The 17830-nt window shown below is 37.9% G+C and overlaps 3 protein-coding genes and 1 pseudogene across 4 annotated transcripts; 2 read left to right on the forward strand and 2 right to left on the reverse strand.

The window, feature by feature from the left end:
- The first annotated feature begins 948 nt into the window (after positions 1-948).
- LOC111808560 (protein DETOXIFICATION 29-like) lies at positions 949-4678 on the forward strand (annotated as a pseudogene). The gene is made up of 9 exons (XR_015421676.1): positions 949-1361; positions 1471-1788; positions 1977-2200; positions 2917-3003; positions 3653-3709; positions 3808-4046; positions 4182-4300; positions 4411-4497; positions 4568-4678. The product of XR_015421676.1 is annotated as a protein DETOXIFICATION 29-like (transcript).
- A 1348-nt stretch (positions 4679-6026) lies between these two features.
- Positions 6027-6638, reverse strand: LOC111787433 (large ribosomal subunit protein uL15x). Its single transcript, XM_023667395.2, has one exon. It carries the CDS (start codon positions 6579-6581, stop codon positions 6141-6143), a length of 441 nt encoding a protein of 146 aa, XP_023523163.1. The 5' UTR covers positions 6582-6638; the 3' UTR covers positions 6027-6140.
- Positions 6639-7360: 722 nt separating this feature from the next.
- On the forward strand, positions 7361-14504 carry LOC111778873 (uncharacterized). The gene is made up of 12 exons (XM_023658874.2): positions 7361-7937; positions 8216-8264; positions 8650-9087; positions 9996-10354; positions 10431-10622; positions 10691-10879; positions 11024-11098; positions 11866-11932; positions 12114-13122; positions 13201-13257; positions 13754-13828; positions 13977-14504. The coding sequence occupies exons 1-12, from the start codon at positions 7548-7550 to the stop codon at positions 14020-14022; spliced, it is 2946 nt and encodes a 981-aa protein (XP_023514642.2). The 5' UTR covers positions 7361-7547; the 3' UTR covers positions 14023-14504.
- A 461-nt stretch (positions 14505-14965) lies between these two features.
- On the reverse strand, positions 14966-17319 carry LOC111778881 (inorganic phosphate transporter 2-1, chloroplastic). The gene is made up of 3 exons (XM_023658884.2): positions 16509-17319; positions 16073-16264; positions 14966-15957 (listed from the first exon to the last, which is right to left on the reverse strand). The coding sequence occupies exons 1-3, from the start codon at positions 17241-17243 to the stop codon at positions 15139-15141; spliced, it is 1746 nt and encodes a 581-aa protein (XP_023514652.2). The 5' UTR covers positions 17244-17319; the 3' UTR covers positions 14966-15138.
- Positions 17320-17830: the final 511 nt, after the last annotated feature.

Raw genomic sequence — 17830 nt, forward strand, 5'->3', positions numbered from 1 at the left:
ATTCAAATAATTATAAATAGTGAATAAATAAAACTTAAAAAAAATTGACAACCAAGACTTGGATTGAGTTGTGAGAAGTTTTGGGTTGGGTTAATCAATCCAAATATAGGAATTAAATAGTTAGATATTAAGGTTCAAAGTATTAAAATTTAAAATTATATATATAAAAAAAAAGAAAGAAAAATTACAAATGGCCAGTAATTAACTATAAATTTTTCCAAAAAAGAAAAAAATTGTAACGTTATGCAATTTCACGGCGGTAATAGCTCATTCCGGTAGCGTCGTTCAAAAGAAAACTCGTCAACGTATTCTTATGTTTAGTCTTATCACGTGTTTCGCATGCTGGGAATTAGGCGAGTCTGAAAGCATGCTCAGCATGAGTTTTAAGAAATTTTAAATATTTATAATTCAACTAATAAAATGTTATTAATGAGCTAAATATTATTATTATTGTTTATTTCAATAAAAAAAATATATTAAATTACATAAATTAGCCACAAACTTATTTGATAGCATAGGCTTTTTAATTAAATTTTTAATTTTGTAAATAATAAATCTTTCCAATTTTAAAATATTATAAATCTAACTACAAATTTATAAAACAAAATTAACATTGAAATTTTAATTTATAAAACAAAACTCGTCCCTTCCATCCTAATTTGTTTACGAGATTTCTTGTATTCATTTTCGCCATTCAAATTACATGAATATTGAGAGAATGGAAGATCAAAATATGATTATTATTTTTTTAATTTCTTAAATAATTGAACTAATTTTTTTCCCATCATTTTAATTAATAAAAAAGTTAACTTCTAATTAAATAGTAACACATGATCTGCTTGGATTGATTATCACGACAATTTATTTAAAATATATAAGTTAATTAAATATATTGAGATCCTAATGTGAGTGGCGTACATTATTATCTTTTCTAATTACTATATACAGATTAAAACATTTAATTAGTTGTTGGTTTTGTGGCTTTGAAAAGTCGTCCACCCACGCACGGAGTAAGCTAATCCCTTCCTCCGATGGCGGATCTCTCTCAGCCGCTTCTCTCGCCGACAGATGAAACTAAATGGATCCACTCCCCAGAATCCGGCAGAAAAGAAACAAAAGCTAAATTCGTTCCTGACGGCGGTGATATCCCTCCGATCAACGGCGCACGTGATTTCTACAGAGAGTTCTATGTTGAATTCAAGAAGCTCTGGTATCTAGCAGCTCCGGCGGTGTTCACCTTCATTTGCCAATACTCTTTCGGCGCCATCACTCAACTCTTCGCCGGTCAAGTCAGTACCATCGCCCTCGCCGCCGTCTCTATCGAAAACTCCGTTATCGCCGGCTTTTCCTTCGGCGTCATGGCACGTACTCCGCAATTCATTGCAAATTGTTCATTAATAATCTATATATATTATTTATTTATTTATTTATTTATTTATATATATATGAATACAATTTTTTTAACTGCAGCTAGGAATGGGAAGCGCGTTGGAGACTCTATGCGGGCAGGCGTACGGGGCCGGGCAGCTGGATATGATGGGAGTGTACATGCAAAGATCGTGGGTCATCCTTCTTTCAACGGCCGTGATTCTAACTCCGGTTTACATATTTTCGGCGCCGCTTCTGAAGCTGATTGGACAGACGGCGGAGATATCGGAGGCGGCCGGAATGCTGTCAATATGGATGATCCCTCAGCTTTATGCGTACGCGCTGAACTTTCCGGTCTCCAGATTCCTGCAGGCGCAGAGCAAGATGATGGCCATGTCCGTCATATCAGCCGTGGCTTTGGTAGACCCAAATCAAATTTATAATAATTTAATGAGTTTATTTTTAAAATTAAATTTATAAATATTATTTCTTTTAAAAAAATTAAATTTAGAATAATGTGATAAGGAAATTGTGAGGAATAAATGTACAATTTTTTAAACAGATTATTATAAACTTTAATGTTTTATTATTATTAATATTTTGAATAGGTACTGCACACGTTCTTTACTTGGCTGCTGATGGTGAAGCTGGGGTGGGGATTGGCGGGTGGTGCGGTGGTGCTGAACGCGTCGTGGTGGCTGATTGTGGTGGCTCAGATTGTTTATATATTAAGGGGAAGCTGTGGGCGAGCCTGGTCCGGTTTCTCGTGGAGAGCGTTTCAAAGTCTCTCGGGATTCGTCAAACTATCTCTCGCATCCGCGGTTATGCTCTGGTCAGTTTTATTATTATTATTATTATTATTATTTTATTTATTTCCCTTCCTCTCTCCTAATTAAATAATATTATTCCGCTTTTGACCTTACACTTTTGATTATACCATAAATTATAAATATATTTATTTATCATAAATTTAGATCTCTATTATTTGGTCAAATCTCACGTGGAAATTGATTATATATGACCTATTTATTGGTCGTGAGTAATGAAATTGAATAAAATAAATGGGTTACAATAATTAAAAAAACCCCAATAAATGATTTATGAGGTTTATTAAATTATAGACTACAAACATAAACTGACATTTCTAATTTATAATTTAGATTTTGTATGAGCTTGAAATTAATATATTTGATTTATTAATTTAAATAATAGAATGTGGTGAATAATTAAAAGAAAACTGATAATTAATTTTATTTTATAGAAATTAGATATAATTAAAAGATTTGTCAAGTCCCACACGCAACGCCTTTGTGTTATAAAAATAATTTCAAACATTTCCTTAGAAAGTGAAACTTAATAAAATAATTGTTAAGGTGTGATTTAAGTACATTTAACTTATTTTATTATACATGTTACACGCATTAATTAGTTCAATATTTAATTAAAGTATAAATTTTGTTGCAAATTAAATATTAATTAAGTAGGATTTGCATTCCAATTAAATAATTCACCTTAGACTAATTATATTTTGATTTAATGTTGGTGCAGTTTGGAGACATGGTACTTTATGGCTCTTATACTGTTCGCAGGATATTTAAAGAATGCAGAAGTTTCCATCAATGCCCTTTCTATATGGTACGGGTTAATACGGGTTAATTATTGCTTAATAATTGAGTAATTAATCAATCTTATTGCACGACAAAATAAAAATGAAATAATATCAACCCCTTTTCTGACATTATATATCCAAAACTTTGGTTTCTTAAATTAATAAAAATACTATTAAATTCTTTAAATTTTTTAATATTTTAAAAGATATTTTTAAATTTTAAAAATTATTTACTGCTAATTATATAAATATTGATTGTGCTTTGGCGGTTCCTCAAAAGCAATTCGGTCGAATGAAAATCATTTACTGCAGTTAGTCAACTAATTGTTTTTTTTTTTTTTTTTTTCACAATTTTTTTTTTTGAATAAATAAAGTCCTCTTCCATAGATGCCCGTGATTATTTGTTTTCTTCTAAATGAAATTATTAATGCTAGTGGAATGATGTTGAAATGATTTGATTTTGTTCTGCCAAATTTAGATTTTGAGCATTATGAAGAATAATTAATCACTAAGTTTGAACCTTTAATTTTTTAATCAACCATATAATAAAATTTTATTTAAGAATAAAATTGAAACATAAAATAAATCAATACTCAATTAAATGGGTAGAAACACTATCTTGCTTGTACGTGTATTTAGATTGTTTTAATTAATTTTGTGTCTAATTTGGTGTAGCACGAACATCTTGGGATGGACGATGATGGTGGCTTTTGGAATAAATGCAGCCATAAGGTACAAATGAAGAAGCCACAAATCTTTGTAAATTTTGTAATTAACTAATTATTCATAGTTCAACTGGCATAAAATGTGTATGATTAAAATGTGTGTAGCGTTCGAGTGTCGAATGAATTGGGAGCAGGACATCCGAGAACAGCGAGATTTTCATTGATAGTGGCAGTGATATCGTCGTTTGTTCTTGGTCTCATTATGGCTGCTGTTTTGGTAATCACAAAGAATGATTATCCATTCATATTTTCGAGCGATTCAGCTGTGAGACAAATTGTGAAGGACCTAACTCTTTGGCTTGGTTTCTGCATTATGGTCAACAATGTGCAGCCGGTTCTATCCGGTTTGGCTTCTATTTTTGTTCTTCAGCCGGTTTAAAATGATTTTAAAAATATATATTTTTTCAAACCGCTCATTATCTTCATTTTTAAGTAATTGATTTGAATTAGTATGTGTTTGTGATGGAAATTAACTGCAGGAGTGGCCGTTGGAGCTGGGTGGCAAGCTGCTGTGGCTTACGTGAATGTGGGCTGTTATTATGCGTTCGGGGTTCCTTTGGGCCTGCTAATGGGCTTCGTGCTCGATTGGGGTGTTACGGTAAGTCCCCTACTTTAATGCCTCCATTTTGGAATAATTTCTCTTATTATCTCCTTTATTATAGGTTTTTTTTTTTTTAAAAAAAAATATATATATATGATGTGTTGCAGGGAATATGGCCTGGGATGATTGGCGGAACCATAATACAGACTTGCATTTTAATATGGATGGTTCACAGAACAAACTGGGACACAGAGGTGAGTTTGTGTAATTATTTATGAATTTTTGTTTTAGAACCATGACCAAAATTGGAACTTGAACATGCAGGCATCTGTTGCCGAGGATAGAATAAGAAAATGGGGAGGACCCTCTATTTCCGAATAGAATCACTTCGAAAGGCACACAATACGTTATATGCAGTAAGCCGTTGTTGTTGTTGTTTTTTTTATTACAGGCTTAACTTGAGAGTGGGACAAGACAAAGTAGGCTTAACCTGAGAGTGGGTGCTGCACAATCGCCAAATCCACTGCATAGCGACCGCGATTGGCGATTGTGACAGATAGAGTTTGTGGATGTGAGATTCGAGAATAAAAACTTTTTTATGTCTGTGTTACAACATTAAGATATGTTGTTTGGGTCCAAATTAATTAATTAGCAATTTTTTTTTTTTTTTTTTTTGGCCATTCTTAACACCATTTTTATGCTCAATCGTCACCCAATTAGCCTCTAAACAAATGTTGTTCACCCTATTTGGCTAAACTAATTAAAATTTATCGCATTGAGTGATTTTTGCATCATACTCCATAACTCAATTTAGGCACTAGACCCCTTGATATAGAATAGTAATTTGGTTACTAAATTAAATTATAATAATTCATTTGTCCTAAAGATTAGATATATTCTATTACTAATTAAAATGTTATATATTTATCCTAATGGTTTAGATATATTCGAACAAAGTTCACATTGAACAAAAGAAAAATGCAACTACATTCAAGCCCATTGCTCAAGAATTAGAGACTTTCATATACTTGTTAATCATCAAATATTATAAACATTAACCAGTAAATTGAAAAATGATCAAACATATAAACTAATTGCAACTCATTAGACCATAGGAACACATATTCATCCATCTTTTAATGCTTATTTGACATTTCTTCATGTTCCCAGATTAAAATCTCTAGATCTAACTTCGACCTCAGTTTAGAGAAAGGAAGGCCAATTGAGAAACAGAGCAGCAAATTTCAAATTGAAACTATAAAGAGCAATGTAAATCAACATAGACTACAATAACCAAAATGCATTTTCCTCTTTAGAATAGGTATTTTAAATTCATAACTATTTAAGTAATTATGATCTGTCACAAATGCCGTAGGAATTCCTGTTGTCAAATCAAGAGGAAAAGTGAATCCCAGCAAGAACATCAAATTATGATCATTCACATTATATGGTGACACTAATACATAAAAATTTAATATAAGTTCCAATTTAGTTATAAATATCATACATCATTTCCTACCCAATATTAAGGGGAAAGTTCAGATCAAAATAATTTTTTTTAAAAATCCTAGTACACAATGTTGTTTCACCTGAGCAGACAATTCAGTAGAATCCATCAAATCAACGTTCAAGGAAATACCCATTGGCATCATCAAAATCTGATAGACCAGTGATTATAAGCATTCTTATTGTCCTACGTTTAATAGTTCAATCAACCATATATTCCTATCGCATAGTCAAAGATTCAAACATGGAAAGGCTTGAACATTGCATCAGATAATCGTATGTGAACCCATAAACGCTTAAATTATATCAAAAAGGTCTCCAGTAAGTTCAAACAGACAAAAATGGAAATTCACGAAGAACAAAAATCCCTATAACGAAGAGAAACTCAAACCTAAGCTGTAAGAACCACCGCGCCACCGGCCTCCTTAATCTTCTTCTCGGCGATCTTCGATACAAGCTTGGCCTTCACCACAATAGGCTGATTCTCCGGCAACACACCCTTGCCCAAAACCTTGAAATAACCGAACTGCGTGACATCAACCAATGGAACGTTGTCTTTGGAGGCCTTATCCTTCACTTCTTGAGGGATCAAGGACCAGATCTTATCAACGTTGACAATCGGGCAATAGAACTTGTTGCGAAGCTTGTGGAAGTAACGCATACCAACTTTACCAAAATAACCAGGGTGATACTTATCGAAGAGAATCCGATGGTGGTGCATACCTCCGGCGTTTCCCCGACCTCCAGGATGCTTTCGGTGTTTGCCGATTCTACCATGACCGGCGCTCACATGTCCTCTCTTCTTCCTGTTCTTCTTGAATCGAGTCGTCATGGCAGATCTCTCTCTCTCTCCCTAGGGTTTCGGCTGCTCGGAGGAGATGAAATGACGGTAGGGCTTGGGGGATTTTATGAGTTGGAGAAGAGTGTATTGTTCTGTCTTGGAATTGGGCCTCCAGGAACTGATAGGATAATGAGATTCGGGAGTCAGACGCCTTCTATTAGTGTTGAGCCCAATATGTTTTGTGATGGCCCAATTGTTCGACCCAGGCCCAAACGGGCGTGTGTTTATTTTATTTTATTTTATTTTATTTTATTAATTTTAAAATTGAAAGGGAAGCTACGCTCTCTAAAATATTTCCTAATATCGATTAATATTTATTACAAATGTCAAATATACTTATTTTTTTAATAATAAATATTTATTAATTTTTTATTTAATTATTTCACGTTGCTCATGTTATTTATTCAATTTTTGTAATAAAAAGTAAAATATTTATTCGTAAAATATAATTAAAATTTACGATTCAATTTTAAAATATATCTTAAAAATTACTCTTTAAATAATTAAATATTATTTTGAAATAATAAATAATAAATAATAAAATAAAATGTTTATATATATATATATATATATATATATATATATATATATATATATATATATATATATATATATATATATATATATATATCATAAACAAACTCACCCAAATGGTTGCGGGCTTTTGAAGCTTAGGCCCAGTTTTGGAAGAAAGAAAGTCACAGTCATGTTGTCCTTTAGGCTCCCCACTGCCGACTTGACGGGAATCCCATTTCTAACGGCGACGTAACGGTGACAACCCGATGCAATACACACTGGGCCTCTCGGGCTGTCCCTTCTCTTCCTCAGAAAATTCCCCTTTCCCCGCAGGGCGCAGTTGCAATGTTGGAGCTCGAAGCTTGAAGCCTCAGCCCTCCTCCTCCGTATTCTTCCACTGAGCACCGTATCTGAAGAAGAACCCACCAATACTCCTTATAGATGGATTCTTACCATCAGACTCACCATTTCGCGAGGGCTCCTCCGCCACCACCGCCGCCGTCCTCCTCCTCCGCTGCAGATCCTTACCACCACCACCAGCAACCATCGTTGAGGCCACCAGTTCCTCCGCAGGGTCCATGGTTCCCCAACCAATTTCAATACCACCCTTCGCACTCTGCGTCGCCGACTCCTCCTCCTCCTCCGCCTCCCTCGCAGTGGGGTCCGCCGGCGCCTCTTTCCGACCATGCTCCGCCTCCTCCCGGTGCTTATCCACCACCTCCTCATCCTTATACTTCACAACCTATGCACCACAACCCATTTCCGCCTCCTCGCCCTCTCATGTTTCAGCACCTTCCTCCTCATTCTCAGGTTCCACAGTCTTATTCACAGGTGATTCAGGCGAATTTCGTTATTTTTTAGTTAATTGTTTGCTAACTCTGAAATTTCTAACTTCCCTGACTGCTTCTTGACTTATGGGAATTTAATGCCATAAACTGGTGGAGGATATGAGTAATTGTTTTGATGGCTCTTGAAGTGGGGATGAATTCCTTTAGGGTTCTTTATCTATCTTCTAACACTTTCGTGGCTTGTGAGGCGCATCAATGTACTTTCTGTAGGTTATACTTGACCATATAAGTCGTTTCTTTACAATCTATTGATTGTTGTAGGAATGGAACAATCCGAATCGGGCTCCGCACCAAGGCTGGGATTATCGAGGTTTGTTACTCCATATCTTAATTAATTTTTCCTGCTAGATTCTACCTGGACTATTTTCAGTTTGCAAGAAGTTACCGGTCATCTATCGAAGTGCAGATACTATTCTTGATGTTTTTTTTCAATATGAAATGCTTATAAAAAAGAATCGCTTAATTTCGATGGTGTGCTGGGTTTATCTGTGTAGCATGAAGGATAGTCAAGGATCATAGCTTATAAACACTGTCTCCACTTGCACTTTTCTGGTTGTGTTACTGTGTTGTGAGTCTCATGCTTTTATGATTTTTTTTTATCATGCTGCAAGTTCTAGGCCTTCTTTCTGTTCCTTTGAAATCTTAGTGTTCCTTCAGTTTACTGGCTTCTGTGTACTTCCTTTTAAATACTTCAGCCCAAGGCAATGAAGAAGATTGGGCTGCCAGAGCTAGGGCATGGGCAGACGCGAAGACTGCAATGGAGAGTCAGCAATCTCAGTTTGCACCTACAGGAAGACTTGAAGAACAGAACTATTATCACGATCAATATTCGCAACCAATGAATTCAAATCATCCAGATATGTCTCATCAGCCTCTTCCTCCTACAACCTATGAACAGTTTCCAGCTTCAGCCACATCCGCCCGCTCACCAGCAGGTCATCACTTGGAGTCCTTACCTGTTGCAGTTAGCAGTGAACAATCTTCTTATCTTTCAGATGGGCGTCAAACTTACTCTGTCGGTGATTTTAGTTATGGAGGCAACATGAACTCTGCTTTACATCATCAAGGAAAGTTATCCTCAAGTCCATCGGTTCTTCAGCAGGAGGTACCTTCTAGTAATTATTCTGTTTCAGGTAATGATTCACTTGTGTAATAGTGTAGTTATTCCTGAAGAATTCTGCTTTCGAACTCATTTAGTAATGAAATTGAAATTGTTTTTATATTAGTATCATTAATGTTATCCTTCTCCCCTCACAACTCTCATTCGTTCTAGGGAAAAGAAGAAACTCTTTGGTGGTGACTCTTGCTGAATAGAGAATCTTTTGGGTGCTTTTAATAATAATAGTTTGTTTTCATTGATACTCTGTGGGCATCTAGCAATTACTTTTATCATTGTATTATTATTGTTGTTGTTTATGTTATTAATAAATAATTGCATACTGGCTTGTCAATGTAGTTTTTTGTATAATTGATTGGGTGGGGGAGCTCCTTGGGTGTGCTGCATTGCTCTGAGGCAGCCTCTCTTATAGGTTAATCTGTTTTTCCTCTAAAGGCTACAAAGTTCCTGCTCGGGAATATAGGAGAAAGACCCAACCCCCCCCCCCCCCCCCCCCCCCCCCAACCCCAACCCGGGAAAATGGTTGAATGATCAGTCTTTGTTGATACTTCGTTCTAGTTTAATCAGTGTCCGGTCTAGATTCCAAGACTTAGAACAGCTATCTTTGAATGAAGCACCAAGGCATGTCAATAGTTCTTTCTGGAAGTGTTTGACAAACAATTTTAGGTAAAAATTGCATTTCATATTCAGCTTTTACCACCATCAAGAATGTGATTGACTTCTTCAGAATTATAGTCATGTTGAGAGTTAAGTCGCCAATTGTACTTACACAAATATTTAGATTTCCCATTATTTGAAGCATAGATTTGTTCCCACGTTTTAAACACTTGGAGTCCTATTCACTTAGACTACCTGTCCTTATTTCTTGGTGCATCTGTTGTTCTCTCTCAATTGTTCAATTTTATCTCAAACACCTAATGGCAGGTAAAGAAGATACTGTCGATCAATATGTTGAGTCGTTCAAATCACTACCTCTGCAAAATTCATCAGTTCATGATGGACAGCAGCATTTCCAACCATCTATTCCTCTGCCCTATGCATATGGCAATGAGCCAGGGCCAGTTGGTCCCGTGATCAATCTTGCAGATCAGCCTTTAGATTTTGCTCCTAGGTTTAATCATGACCATGGTCTAAGAGCGCATTCTGGCTTTGCTCGCAATGATTCAGCTGGATCCACTAGAGGCATTGATCCTGGTGTCCCTATGTCTTCCTTAAATTCATGGTCTTCTATTGCTCCTGGCATGGTTTATCCACCAATTCCTCCTATGGCTTCAGGAACACAGGTTGTGGATTTGTTTTTTGATTTTTTTGGTTCTAGATCATCAAGACAAATTCCTGAAAATTGTTATGAATTGTCAGCTTGATCCTCCAGTTGCTGTATCTTCTTCTGTTCCTGGACACACACCACCTCCATTTGGAAGCTTTGCTGGTTCTAGCATCACTCCTGCAATTCCTACTGCTGCTACTCCATTTCCTGGAGCTGCACTTCCTCCCACAGTCTTACCTGGTGATGCATATGGCATGTCAAATATGTCTGAACGTCCAAAAAAGGTAAATAACCACATGACCTCATATTGGAAATATGACAAACTGCTCGTTAACTGATCTTGTAACTTCAGGCTTCCGTGCCAAATTGGCTCAGAGAGGAAATCAAGAAAGCAGTGATCACAAGTTCTTCTGCTGACCATCCTAAGGAGGGTACAGAACTCATGGAGGAACAAGGAGTTGACAAGTCTTTTTCAAAGGAAGATCTAACTGATAGTAAAAGTATTGATTCATCTAGGTCAGCTGAAGAAGAAGATGATGAGGTTCTATATAATATTTTGTTTTTAGAACGATTTTTAATGCTCTATTTTGTGGATGGGAGCTTAGAATGAGTACTTTGGATTAGTCGGATGAGACTTCCTCTATATTCTCTTTTGATTCTGGAGTTCATCTTTTGTGATATGCAGGATTTTGTGGAAGAAGCTAGAACTGCAGCAATAAATCAAGAAATCAAGCGTGTGCTGACCGAAGTACTTTTAAAGGTAAATCTGACCTACATGCTTTTTAGAAATCAATAACCATTCTCAAATTTTGTTTCCTCAAATATTACCCGTCCATGTAATCACAGAGTCTGAACATTCTGGTTGATTTAGAAGAAACTTTGCGACATAAAAATCCCTTCTGGAAACCAGTTATTTGGTTGGAATTTGGTTCTGGGTTATGACTTTTGCAATGGGGATTGGAGTATCCACACGTGTCCATTTCTATCACAACGGATTTTGAATTCATGTTTCTATTTTGTAAATTTGCTAGGAAACTAAAATTACTCTCTCTGAAGTTGATGTACGTTGGATGTTCCGTTTGGTTGTCATCCCGTAGTTAAGTTGGAATTTTTCTGGAGGAACGTGTCAAAGATTGGAGGGCTTTTTGATACTTTACAGTAGCTGCTGTTTACTAAGTCATAAGTTTGGTTGGAATTGGGAAAGAACAAAATAATTTTGGGTTCTGCTTGGGCTAGATTAAAAAATGTCTTATTAGTGTTGGTTTAAGCAGAGGTAATTTAGACCTTTGGCATCTTGTTTGCTTCAGTTGTGACTTGTTTAAAATTACCATTTGATGAGGGGAGGATACCGTGTTGGCCGTGCCTTTACTTAACAAATGGCTCTTGTTGAATGTGTGTGAGAACACGTTTATATTTATATGTCTGGTTTGAACTATTCTGCAGCATAGGTGACTTAAAAAGTTGCTACAAAACATTTCTTGTACGTAGTATTTTAAATGTATGCATCTTTGAATGATTTCTACACAGGTTACTGATGAACTGTTTGATGAGATTGCTACGAAAGTTCTTGATGAGGATGATCTTGCTGTCGAAGGTGACTATCTACGCGCTCTCTCTCTCTCTCTTTCTCTCCCCGCCCCCCCCCCCCCCCCCCCCCCCCCCCCCCAAAAGGAAAATTAAAAAAAAAAAATCTGTGCACTTGCAGGCAGAAGTAAACTAGAAGTTCTGCTTTTCTCTTCTGTCTCTCACAACACTTTTTTTCCTTTTCCATTCAGCCAAGCTCAATATAGTTACTTCAAATCAAAATGTCTCTTCATCTACCTTGCCAGTTTCTACTCCCAAAGCTTCTGCCAAGATTTTGATTCCAGTCAAAGTTCAGGAACCTGATAATGGTAATACTAGTGAAATGTCAGATTCCAGCTCACCTGGAGATTTACTTGGCCTTGGAAATTATGCTTCTGATGATGACAAAAGTGATGATAGAGATGGTGAAATTCAGAGTTCAAATGTGCAAGATGCAGTTAGAGATGCTAGCACTCAAGGAAATGTTATAGGAAATGACATCAATAATGTTTCAACCAATTCAGTTAATGAAATGAGTAAAAAAACAGGCTTGAATAAGATGAATGGTGATTGGGTGGATGAAGAAAGGGGTCAAGAACATTCATTGAAGCCAAGCTCTAAAGGTAAAGATAAAGAAACAAAACTTGGTGATGGAACTGCCTCTGGGACAAATGATACTCCAGGCATAGTATCTGAACAGCATGGAAAGAATGTGAACGGTAAAAAAGGATCTAAAGATCCGCAAGATGGGGAAACTAAAATAAAACCACATAGAAGTGGTAAGCAGGAGAGTATGAGGGGTTCTTCATTGAAAGAACGTGTTAAAGAAGAAGGGGAGGTAAAAACTAGGACAAACGAAAAAGCAGATGAGATTCGTGGGAGGCAAGATACCAGGCACCTGAAGAAGGAAGAGTTAGATGATCAGAATGTCCAAAAGGAATCGTTGAAGGACCAAGGTGTTAAGTCTGGCGAGAAAGGTATGGATTCAGACTCTAGACACAGGTCTACGCATTATAAAAAGGAGGAAAGGAGAGAAGACAAGCTTCTCAGGGCTGGCACTAAAGATGGTACTGAAAGGAAAAGGGGGTACACAAAAGATGTGGAAGGCAGAACGAGACAGAAAATCTCAAGTGACTCAAGTAGGCACAAGAGCAGTAGGGACAGAAATAAAGACAAAGCAGTTGGTCATACTTCAAGTGATGACTCAGATGATTCTGAAAGGTATTTCTTATAGGCGTTCCTATTCTTTTCCCCATTCGAAAAAGTTACATGGGATTTCATCATCGTTCCTTTGTGCAGGAAGGTGAATTCAAGAAAACGAGAGAAGTCCCCATCTCCGGTCAGGTCTAAGAGAAGGTATTGTAATCCTGAATCTCTAATTCACTTTTGCATCTTTGACATTCCAGGAAGGTTTGACTGTGTTATTTTCTTTCCGATATATTGCTGGTGGTGATTATGTCGTGATTATTATTCCATAATATACGTCGTGATTATGCTTGGTGGTTTGATCATTATGATCAAAAGTGAAGATTATAACGATCATGTAAGAAGTTAGTAGAATACATCTCTTGGAAATTGGAAGATATGGGCATCATCACTGCCCTGTTTTCGAGTTTATCATTTACTGCAGGAGTTGAAAGGAATCCTGTAAATTATTACTCCGTTTCTTTTCTTGCGGATTGCCCAATCCATTCTCTTGTCCTTCACATGGATTGAGGCTATCTTTTATGGTGTATGCTAACAAATAGTTTCTTGTTAAGTATTACACTGCACGGAGGGCTGAGCAGCTCTCTTCTAAGCTTTTTGCATGTTTAACTCACCAAATCAGTATAATGGATGCTTTCATTTCTAGACAAGTATCGCGGTCACCACATAGCAAGCACTCTCAGCGCAAGCATTCTCCCCTCTCTTCTCTTGAAACCACCAGGTATGCCGCAATATCTCATAGATTAAGATTGTGCATGTGATCTTAAGGACATATGCACACTCATCCTCATAACAGTAAGCTGCTCAATGGATGCTTCAGATTTTTTGTTATCAATTGTTCTTTAGGCCTAACTAAACATATCGTACAGGGCAAGGAGGTCAAGATCTCGGTCCCCTGCTAGATGGCGCAGATGACTGTCAAATGATTAAGAATTCCTAACTAATTGTATTGGTTTGAAGACTTGGAATCTTAATTTCAATACCTGAATCTGGACTCCTCGGAAAAGATTCATAAGCTGCAGATTGTATCGGAATTTGAAGAGATGGACAATGCACAGAAGTCTGTTTCAATGGCTTTACTAGGTGGTTGTGATACTCTTAAGGGCCATGAACATATGAATTGATGCAGTCCGTTTGAACTGGCGATACTACATTCTGGTCTATATGAGCTGTTGCTTTAAATGTAGAAGATATTGGTTACTGTTTCCATCGGTGTATGATGATCGTGGACTTGAAGGGAAAACCTCAGAAGGTGTTTTGATCTTCTAATGGTTGGTTACCCAAATTAGGAATAGGGTGCAAAAAGTGTATGTATGATGGGAAAAGAAATTTAACTCGAGGTTTGAACTTTTGGTGTTGTATGTATTCGAGTTATTAAAATCTTTTTGTAGCCCTTCCGTCTGCCTGTGTTTTTTACATCTTCTGAGTTGCCTTAGCTGCTAAAAGGGCGGCTCGAAACTAGGTTCGTAGCCAAATCAGAACTATTGGGGAGCAATTTGAAAGTGATTAAAATCCTTTTTTACGTGTTCTAAATCACTTCGAAACATGTTTTTAACCATTTTAGTGTTCGGTTTTGTGCTTTTAAAATAGTTTTTAATTTTGAATTACTCAATACCTGTGAATGATTATGATCAATCAAAGCCATCTTTGCGTTCACGGATCTTGGAACTATTTTTCTTCTTGATTTTATTTCCATTCCGAATTAGGCTTACATACTCGACCGTGATCAGTTGCTGGCTGCTTCATCACGAAACATTTCGTACATACCTTTCTACTCGAACGAGTGAAGGATCAAAAGGTTAGTACTAGTAAGTGTGAGTATGGCTATTTGATATATTGAAAGAATATAATGATTACATTGCAAGAATAACACAAAATTCATTTCTCTTAGTTCGATCTGCAGAAGCACAGAACTCTTCTGCATGGATCCAAATAGCAAGGAAGAAATGGCTGAAGACAAGCAACCAGTTACTCCCTTGCTTGATGCTTTATAAACAGCGACTCCAAATTGTTCCAAATGGCATACATGGCTCATAAAATATATGACAAAAGCTTGGTCAAGATCCATGTATACACAACTGAGAGGAAAGCCCCAACAGGAATTGTCACAGCCCATGAAAGAACTATCTCTCTTACAGTCTCGGCTCTAACACTGTTGAGTCCCCTTGCAAAGCCCACCCCCATGACTGCACCAACCAATGTATGCGTCGCTGAGATTGGCAATCCAAGTTTTGATGCAATGAGAACCACCGAAGCAGCAGCAAACTCTGCTGCAAATCCTCTCGTTGGTGTCAGTTCTGTAATCTTCTTCCCAATTGTTGCTATCACTCTATACCCCCATATCATCAACCCAGCTACAATCCCAAATCCTCCCCAAGCAAGGACATCAATTGGAATCACAATCTCCGCCCCACCGATGCTGCCCTGAAGTATGGATAATGCAGCAGCCAACGGACCGATCGCGTTGGACACGTCGTTTCCACCATGAGCAAATGACATGAAACAAGCTGAAAGAACCTGCATATATCCAAACACTCCATAAACTATCTCCAACTGAGTTCCCTTTGGACCTGCAATATCATCAAGGAACCCGATGTTTTTACTCGTACTTTCGTCGGTGTTTTCCGAAGACGAAGCGGCTTTGTTGAGTAGATGGCCAAGTTGTCCCTGAATGATCTTGTCAACCAGGAATGCTCCTAGTGTTCCACAGGCAACGGCTTGCGCTGCAGCCCATTTGGGATTCTTACTTAAAGGAAATGATACAAATGATATCCCGATTACGCCGAGGAATACGAGTATCGGTGCAGCTGCAGCAGCTGCCTGTCCTGGATTCTTTGCACTGTACACAAACTGAAACGAACTTCCAATTAATTGTGGCTTTTAGCATTTGAGTTTTCATGAATGATAGATACAAAATCAAGGCAAGAAGCTTGCCTGACTCAAATGGCAGTGAGCAGGAACATACCCTACGAATGCACTTGTAGACAAGGAATGAAACCAGAGCTCCAATTAATGGAGAAATCACCCATGAAGAAGCCACTCTCGCCAGTGAGCCCCAGAAGACAGCACCAGCTCCTCCATAAACAAGCCCGAACCCAACCATTGATCCCACTATACAATGCGTCGTGGAGACGGGCCATCCATAATACGATGCAATCTTCGCACCAACATTCAAGATCAACGAGTCAAGTTAGAATTTCTTTTGTCAATTTTGTGGAAAACACTCGTACTTTTTATTAACACCAATCGAGAACATATTACAAGACACTATGTAGAATGCATTTTGTGCTTTGTATTTCTTGGGATCAAAACATTGGCAGGGTGGACTTGTAAAGGCTAAGTAATTTATTCTTATAATATCTACATTCAAAAACGCCACTAAAATCCTAAAACATAGGTACCTGCAACCAAGAACCAGCAGCAGCCAAAGAAGAAAGCAAGCCAGCAAAGTACAGCATATCCTTCCCCTGGAACACACCCGCCACAAGAATCCCATTCTGCATTGTACTAGTCACATGGGTTCCCATCAGTAAAGCCCCTGAGAATTCCAAAACCGCCGCCGTAACCACCGCCTGTCGAAGCGTCAATGCACCGGAGCCGACAGAGGTCCCCATGGCATTAGCCACATCATTGGCACCTATATTCCAAGCCATATAAAACCCAAACAACAGAGTAGCATACGACAGTATCTTGGTCTTCAAGGCCAACCCCTGCCCCAAAGACTTCATGAAAAGCGGAAAACTAAGAGCCGAAAGTGCAATACATGCAATAATGGCAGTGGCAGTTCTTGAAGAAATATGGAAGGCCTGAGCCATCCCTTGTAATTCCTCCTCCGCCTCCTCCCCACTGGCCTTCTCGTGTTCATGGTTTTGGCTAAATTGAAGCACTTCCTGTTTCCCTTCGCCCCCAGCTTCAGCAAAGGAGGAAATCCCAGCAAAAGGGTGCTTGAATTTAGAGAAGGTGGAAAATTGGTGGGGCTTGTGGGAGAGGTAGGAATGCGTATTGGGAAGGTGATTTTGGAGGGAGAGTGAAGATGGGCGGTGCTTGGGGATGGCAGCGTGGGGGCTAGAGGGGGAGAAGGGGTCGGATTTGGCAATGTTTGGGGAAGATGAGAAGAGGCAATGGGCGAGAGACATGGCGGATGAGGGAGGAGAGAGTGGGTTTGGGGGAAGGGGGGGAGGAATTATCCAGAAGGAATGTTGAGAATGGAATTTAGTGGAGGAGGAGAAGAGGAAGGAAAGGAACAGGGTCCCATCCTTGATTGTGAGCTTCCAACTTATTTAAAACGACCTCTTCTTTGTTGTGTAGAGCTCTCACTTGCCCTCTTTCCACCAATTCAAACAAGTGGTTAGTAATCAGACTTCCTACCATGGTATAGCCTCGTGCCAATGAAAATACTATTTCGCTTATAAAGCCATGATCTTAGGGCTCCGAAAGGCCTCATGGAGATACTATTTCGCTTATAAACCCATGATCATTCCCTAAGCCAATGTGGGACTCTCTCCCAATAATCCTCAACAATCCTTCCCTCAAAGACCCTTGAGGCTTATGGAGTTCTCGAATAGCCTCCAATCCTTTCTCTGAAACTCCTTTCTCTTAAACCTTTTAACAAAGTACCTCCTGTCCTTTCTCTGGAACTCTTTTCTCAAATCTTTTAATAAAGTACCTCCAGTGCTTTCTCTGAAACTCCTTTCTCTTAAACCTCTTAACAAAGTACACCATT

This window comes from Cucurbita pepo, chromosome 1 (assembly GCF_057944985.1).
Source record: "Cucurbita pepo subsp. pepo isolate OVF chromosome 1, ASM5794498v1, whole genome shotgun sequence".
NCBI lineage: Eukaryota > Viridiplantae > Streptophyta > Magnoliopsida > Cucurbitales > Cucurbitaceae > Cucurbita > Cucurbita pepo.

Bases quoted from the DNA above. Each gene is read 5' to 3' on its own strand.
- LOC111778873 (XM_023658874.2), top strand. From the start codon at position 7,548: ATGGATTCTTACCATCAGACTCACCATTTCGCGAGGGCTCCTCCGCCA. The intron at 11,099-11,865 runs GTAAATCTGACC...ATTTCTACACAG, and splicing joins TGACCGAAGTACTTTTAAAG to GTTACTGATGAACTGTTTGA. The intron at 13,829-13,976 runs GTATGCCGCAAT...CATATCGTACAG, and splicing joins TCTTCTCTTGAAACCACCAG to GGCAAGGAGGTCAAGATCTC.
- LOC111787433 (XM_023667395.2), bottom strand. From the start codon at position 6,581: ATGACGACTCGATTCAAGAAGAACAGGAAGAAGAGAGGACATGTGAGC.
- LOC111778881 (XM_023658884.2), bottom strand. From the start codon at position 17,243: ATGTCTCTCGCCCATTGCCTCTTCTCATCTTCCCCAAACATTGCCAAA. The intron at 16,265-16,508 runs GTACCTATGTTT...GTTGGTGCGAAG, and splicing joins CTGCTGGTTCTTGGTTGCAG to ATTGCATCGTATTATGGATG. The intron at 15,958-16,072 runs GTATGTTCCTGC...AGTTCGTTTCAG, and splicing joins TCTACAAGTGCATTCGTAGG to TTTGTGTACAGTGCAAAGAA.